At 46.5% G+C, this 6815-nt stretch overlaps 1 protein-coding gene across 1 annotated transcript in view; it reads right to left on the bottom strand.

The window, feature by feature from the left end:
- Positions 1 to 6815, bottom strand: part of LOC116693067 (glutamate receptor ionotropic, kainate 5-like) — a 277749-nt gene that overhangs the window by 72143 nt on the left and 198791 nt on the right. Inside the window, 2 exon segments of the mRNA XM_032521753.1 lie at positions 6 to 121; positions 3380 to 3541. Of these exon segments, the coding sequence (XP_032377644.1) occupies positions 6 to 121; positions 3380 to 3541 (278 nt within the window).

The raw sequence follows: 6815 nt of genomic DNA, 5'->3' as shown, positions 1-6815 counted from the left end.
GCTGCCAGATGAGCGGAGACGTGCAGCTCAGCGGCTTCACCCCGATCTCCTGACTGCGGTTCAGCTCGCGCACGGCGCTCACCACCACGTGGACCGCGTCGAACATCAGGGCCGACGACAGCTGCAACACCCAAAATAAATAACAACAATAACAATAATCACCTAGCAACCAGCAGCTGGAACTGGTGCAACAAGGGGGTCAACCACCCTGGGAAGGTGGTGCTCGGATGCATGGTGAAGGAGCTTGGTAGCTAATGCTATTTTATGTCTTCTCCACCAAGGCGGTTCTGGTGCTGGTTCGGAGTCTTTGCCAAATAATGAACCGGTTCTTTTGCTTTTCCACACAAATAAACCTGGTTCTGAGCCAAGAACACGGGGTCCAACTCAGCACCAACGTAGCGCTGGTCTAGACATGAGACCCGGTTACGTCAGGTGCTGTGGGGGGGCGGGATTATCATGACGTTTGAAAACCCAAACTTCTGGCTTGTATGTTTGCAGCTGCAACGCTGTAATTTCCCATTTTTGGGGGAAAAATTTCACTTTACGAGTTTTTTTTTTAAACATTGCTTTTACCTTTTAGCTTAAATGTATAATGCATAATGCAAATCACACACAATGTTTAAGCACATATAACCTTTTAAATTCCTGACTTAATGCGGCAGCTTCATCTGAGAGAAGGGGAAATGACATTTGAAATAACAGAAAAGTTTCAGAGTTTTTACTTCAGCTGCAACTTAGTCTTCAATTTTTGTTTTTAATCACTGTTAATGAGCTGCCAAAACGTATTTTCTGTTATTTTCCGGATTTATAGATATAAATATATACATATTGTCTATGGCTCCCCTGGGTAAAAGTCCTGCGTTTGTTTGACCCATCCAACAACCTAACCTACTTCCTTCCTTCCTTCCTTCCTTTCTTCCTTCTTTCCTTCCTTCCTTCCTTCCTTCCTTACGTGGAAATTTGACGCCCTTATGCATCACATTCTTTCCTCCTCGGCTCTGGTCATAACTACTACGGCCGCCAGAGGGCGCCGCCAGTGCTGGTTTTAGATTATAAAAATTATAATAATAAAAACTTAATTAATTTAAAAAGAGACAGCGTGCAAACAATTACAGGTCAAAGAAACAGGTTTGATATCCTGTGTCGCTGTCTCCAACGCTATGCACCTTTAACCCAGTAAAGGGAAGATTTTTTTTTTTTTTATTATTATTTACACCTCATTATCTTTTCAGTTGATTCGGGTAGTCCATAAAGGGTCTTTTGTAGTTTTTTTTTACATAATCAATATTTTGCATTTATGCTCTGTTATTATAATAAATACATATATCCATTGTTATGCAGAGAAATTGCTGATTAAGCGCGGGGGCGGGGGGGGGGGGGGGTGGGGTTAACAACGTTTTTGCAAGGACCCGCATCCATCAAGCCCACTCTCATTAGGTGGTTCGAATGCCCAGCCTAAAGATCTGAGACATCGCCAGGAATCTTCTAACCTGACCTCCCTGGTCCCAGGCCGTCATGCCCCCCCTGCCTAAATCAGGCCCTGTATGACATCCCCATTCAGTGCGAGAAGTCTCCCATCACCAGCCTAAAGATTACCGTCCTGTGGCCTCACACCCGGTAATCATGGGGAAGTCTTCGAGAGGACTTGTTCTCCAACACATCAAGGACTACCTCCCCCCCAATTCTGGACCCCTATCAGTTTGCCTACCGCACAAACAGTATCCACAGAGATGCCCATCCCGTAGCTTCTACACTCTGCACTGAGCCACCTGGCAGCCGCAGAGCTACGTCTCGGATGCTCTTTGTGATTACACTCCGCCTTTAACACAAATCATCCGGACATCTCATATCCAAACCTAATCTCTAGGCCTCCCCCCTCTCGCTGTGCCTGTTATGAAAGACTTTCTCACCAATCATCGGCCCGGCAGACGGTGAGACTGGGCCCCCCACCTCTCCTCCACTCGTATGTTGAGTACTGGCTCCCCACAGGGCTGCTCTGAGCCCCCTCCTGTACTGCCATCTACACCCCCCAACGACTGCAGTCCGACCCACAACACAACGTCATCGTCAAGGTTTGCTGACGCCCACAGTGTCGGACTCATCTCAAGAGGAGACGAGGCAGCCTACAGAAGTCCCTGAACTTGGTCACTTGATTTCGGAGAACAACCTGTCTCTGACCACACAGAAAAACCAGGAGATCATCGTCGACTTCAGGAAGAAGAGCCACCGACCAGCCCCCCTGTACAATCAACGGCGAGTGTGTTGGAGGGTCCACACCTTCCGTTTTCTTGGCGTCTCCTCATCTCAGCATGCCATCTCCTGGTCAGCCAACATCACAGCGTCATCAAGAAGGCCCAGCAGCGACTACCTTCTCTGAGGTGTCCTCAGGAAGTACGACCTGACTCCAACTTGCTGCTGACCTTCTCCCGCTCTCCAGCGAGAGCCTGCTACCTAGCTCCATCAGTATGTTACGGCAGCGCACCGTGGCAACAGGGAGAGCTGCAGAGGGTTGTAAGTCAGCACAGAAGATCACCGGTCTGCCTCTCCCCTCCCGACGGACTCTAACCTCCCGCTGCCTCAGCAGAGCAGAGAACATCATAACAGGACTCACCCACCCCCCTGCTATCTGTTTGAACCTGTTGCCCTCAGGAAGCGCTACAGGTGCTCAGAGCACGGACCAACAGACTCAAGAACGTTTTTCTTCCGAGGCCATATTGACCCCTGAACTCACCACCTGAACTCACATATGCACTACTCCACTCCACAGCCCCCCCCGGCCCCCGGACTGTCTTCTTTTCTTCTGACGTCTGCACTGTGCACATATTATTGTTATACTGTTACTGGTTATAGCCTATATGACACTGGACTCTGTGCAATTGTCATTTCATACAGTGCATATTTATACATAACCTTTCCATTACTGTGGCAATATTTATTTACTTAATATAGTACTAATCATTTCATTCACACTGTGCATATTATTGTTGGTGTTAACACTTACCTTGCTTATTCAAGCTGATTTATACTTGACAGTCACTACACTTATATCTTTGACTTTATATTTTTTTATATTTTATACTGTTCTATTCTTATATTTTTTGTCACTACACTAAGACAGTCACTACACTTTATATCTTGCATTTTATATTTTTGATATTTTAACTGTTATTTTTATACTGTTATATTCTATATTTTTTGTTTTCACAACTGTAAAGGGATTGCTTATACTCCGTTGCACAAGTACCGTGTACTTGTGTATAATGACAATAAAGGCTTTCTATTCTATTCTATTCTATCCTCCCAGGAACCGCCACTAGAAACATAAACATAGCTTTTTTACAGCTTCGAGGGGGAAGACAGTGTCTTGAGTGTCCCTCACCGCTGGTCCTGGGTACGGGGTCACGTTGCAGCCTTCCCTCCAGGACAGGTTGAGGCTCCGGATGAACTCCAGGTAGAAGGGGTGACTGCTGTTCAGCATGGAGAAGCCCAAAATGTTGGACTGGTCGCCCACCACGTCGTCCAATCGCAGCAGAGGGAAGTCCTAAAGACACACACACACACACGCGGGCAGAAAGAGAGAGACAGATGAGAGGAAGTTACGTCTTCTGTCCGTCTTGTGGTAGTAATTTGTTTAAAAAGGCAGGGGTTGTGAGATACAAAGAAACAGCTATCGAAGATCACAGGGGAAAGGAAATCCAGACGAGGGAAGAGATGAAAGCAAAGCAGCAGGAGGAGGAAGACAGGAACAAATGAAGGGCTTGATTGCACAATGTTTTAGATTCAGAGCAGGCATACAGAGAGAGGGAAGAAATGGTTTTAAGAAAAAATAATAAAGATGGACATCAAACACTGGGGACTTTCAAAGAACTTCAAATAGTGTGTGTGTGTGTGTGTGTGTGTGTGTGTGTGTGTGTGTGTGTGTGTGTGTGTGTGTTGTGTGTGTGTGTGTGTGTGTGTGTGTGTGGTGTGTGTGTGTGTGTGTGTGTGTGTGTGTGTGTGAAGATGAACTGCTACCTCCTCTGTCAGCTCTAGCCACGGAAACGAAATTAGGAGAAAAGCAGCAATCAAACATTCTGATGTCATGTTGACTGAGCTCATTGATATTCATGAGCTGGGTAAAGGACGCTGATAGCCGGACTCTCATTGGCTAGCTGTTAGCCAATCAGAATCCAGCAGCTTAGCTGGTTGAATACAAACGAGAACTGGCCCAAGTGGAGCCGAGTCTTCCTGCAGCTTTCTATACCACGCTGGAATGGCTTAAACAAGGTGATTAAAAATGAACCATTTCATCTGAAGAACCATTTATAAGAGGTTCTTTATTTTGGCTCCACAAAGAACTTTCGTGAAAATGGTTCCTTAAAGAACCAATTTGTCATGCGGTTCTTGGAGGCAACATTAAAAGGGCCTCCAAGAACCATTTTGTGGTCCTTTGAGGCCCCGTTGTGGGTTCTTCAGAGAACCCTTTACAGAAATGGTTATTTAATCCTTGTACTTTGTGGGGCCAAAAATGCTGGACGCCACAACTTTAAAAGGCTGTTTAAGGGTTGAGGGTGAAACGCACTGTGTGTGTGTGTGTGTGTGTGTGTGTGTGTGTGTGTGTGTGTGTGTGGTGGTGTGTGTATGAGTGAGTGTGTGTGTAAGTTTGTTTGATCCATCCATTCCCTTCTCCTTATGTGGATATGAATATAAAGTGTAATTGCTGCCTAAAAAAAACAACTTATGGTCTATTTTTTCTTGGCTTTTTTGTGAAGGGAAAGTCTCTTCAGGACATTGTTATGATATTAATCTAGGTCCTCAGAAGGTGGACAGGGTCCGACTGATGTAACACGGGGGGGGGGGGGGGGGGGGGGATATCCCAGGGTGCATTAGCTGTCCACAATGTGGATGTAGACACATTTGGATGCAGTCAACATATGAGTTCAGGTTCCCAGTGCTTCTTGGCCCGTCTGGTACTTGTGCCAATGCAAAAAGACAGGAAACTGTTATTATGCAAACTATAATTACATGAGAGAATTTGGCAGCTTTGCCGACGTTGACACTCATAAATTTTCACAGAAGCAGAGACTTTGCATATTCAGGCTGTGAAACAGGTGTGTGTGTGTGTGTGTGTGTGTGTGTGTGTGTGTGTGTGTGTTGTGTGTGACTCAGCTCTGTGGTTGCCCACTTTAAAAAACAAAACCACATGAGACATGTGACAATACAGTCACAATATGTTACTTTTTGATAAAAAAGCATCTTGATGAACCAACCCCCCCCCCCCCCCCCCCCCCCACACACACACACACACCACACAAACACCACCCCCGGGCTAAGCTAACCTTTAATGGCGGTGGTCTTTGTCCTTGTTAATGAGCCAGGTTAGTTTAGTGTTCCTAACAATATGGCAATGGCAGAGAAGTTACTTTGCTCTTTCCATGTTGATTTTTTTGTTATTATGGTTTCTTTTAGTTAAAAAAGACAAAGACAAAAAAAAAAAAAAAAAAGACAAATCCAGGACTGTAGTTGTGACATGTCTCACTCTGGACCAACGTGTTGGACGGACGGACCGTCCCTGTCGTCATTTGGCTGCGTCGTAAGCAGTTAAAAATCCTCTGGCACAGAAACTACCCAGTCTGCAGAAACTGTCTGTAGAGGGTATGAGGTAATGGCAGGAAAGGGGGGGAAGGGAGGGGGGGCTTCAGTCCGAGGCCCAGGAAGTATCCAGACCCTGGAACCGGTTCTGTCCAGCTGTTTAGCACAACTGCTAACCCGTGTGTGAGGTTAATTCCTTTCCCCCCATCCCGGCCTGGCGGGAAGGTTCTGCTGCTGCTGCTTTTGTTGTTGTTGCCGTTGTTGTTGTTGCCGCCGGTTGGGTTGCCGGTTGCCCAACCAATTTAGCTCGAGCCAAGAACACAGTCAGACGGGGGGGGGGGGGGGGGGGGCCTGCCTGCCGGGACAAAGAGCAGTTGGCTGGAGGAGTCAGCGCTGCCGAGCGAGGAAAACACTGCGGCAGTCTCCCGGAAGGGCACGGCACTGCTGGGAGACTGCAGACCTTGGCGGTTTGTACCAAAACAAGACAAACTCTCTTGTCCAAATCGGCCGTCCCGTCTGGACGGCGATTTGGACAAAGAAGTTCTTGTTTGGTAACAAACCGCCAAGGTTGGTTCAGCTCAGGAAAACACGAGGCGAGTTGTCTCAGATTTGTGGCGGCGTTTCAAAAGGCAACTAAAGAGATTCAGGTGCCCTTTCTGCCCCATTCAGGAGAACAGGTGAGGGTAGCGGACGCCAACAGAAATCAACAAACTGATTCGCAAGGCCAGGGACGTTGCGGGGGGGGGGCGGGGGGTCTGGCTCTCTGTGATGGTGTCAGAGAGGAGGAACTGTCAAACTACATGCCATCTTGGACCAAGTCCCGCACCCACTCCATGGCTTGTTGCTCAATCACAGGAGCATTTCAGTGACAGAATCCTCTCCCAAAATGCACCACAGAGCACCACAGGAAGTCCTTCCTGCCTGTGGCCATCAACTTTATAACTCCCCTCCTAAGTGTCTTGACACGCAGACACTCAGAGAGGTTGAAACTGGAAAATATTGTCTGTATTATCTTTTGTGCATAAACACTGGCCTGACATGTGGCAGTTCTCAAACTACTACAATTATTGTATATTATTTAACTTTTCACCATTGCATTCCTTAATTAGGTTAATTATGTAAACAATGTATAATAACATTCCTTTATGTAAATACCGTACATAGCCACACTCCGTATATTTCTTATTTCTTTATTTGTATTTCCACTCTGATATTTATAATATTTGTGCAACTGCAACACAGAG

Source organism: Etheostoma spectabile, chromosome 7 (genome assembly GCF_008692095.1).
Source record: "Etheostoma spectabile isolate EspeVRDwgs_2016 chromosome 7, UIUC_Espe_1.0, whole genome shotgun sequence".
NCBI classification, from domain to species: Eukaryota; Metazoa; Chordata; class Actinopteri; order Perciformes; family Percidae; genus Etheostoma; species Etheostoma spectabile.
The sequence above is the reverse complement of the archived record's forward strand: the minus strand, read 5'-3'. Positions and strand labels throughout refer to the sequence as shown.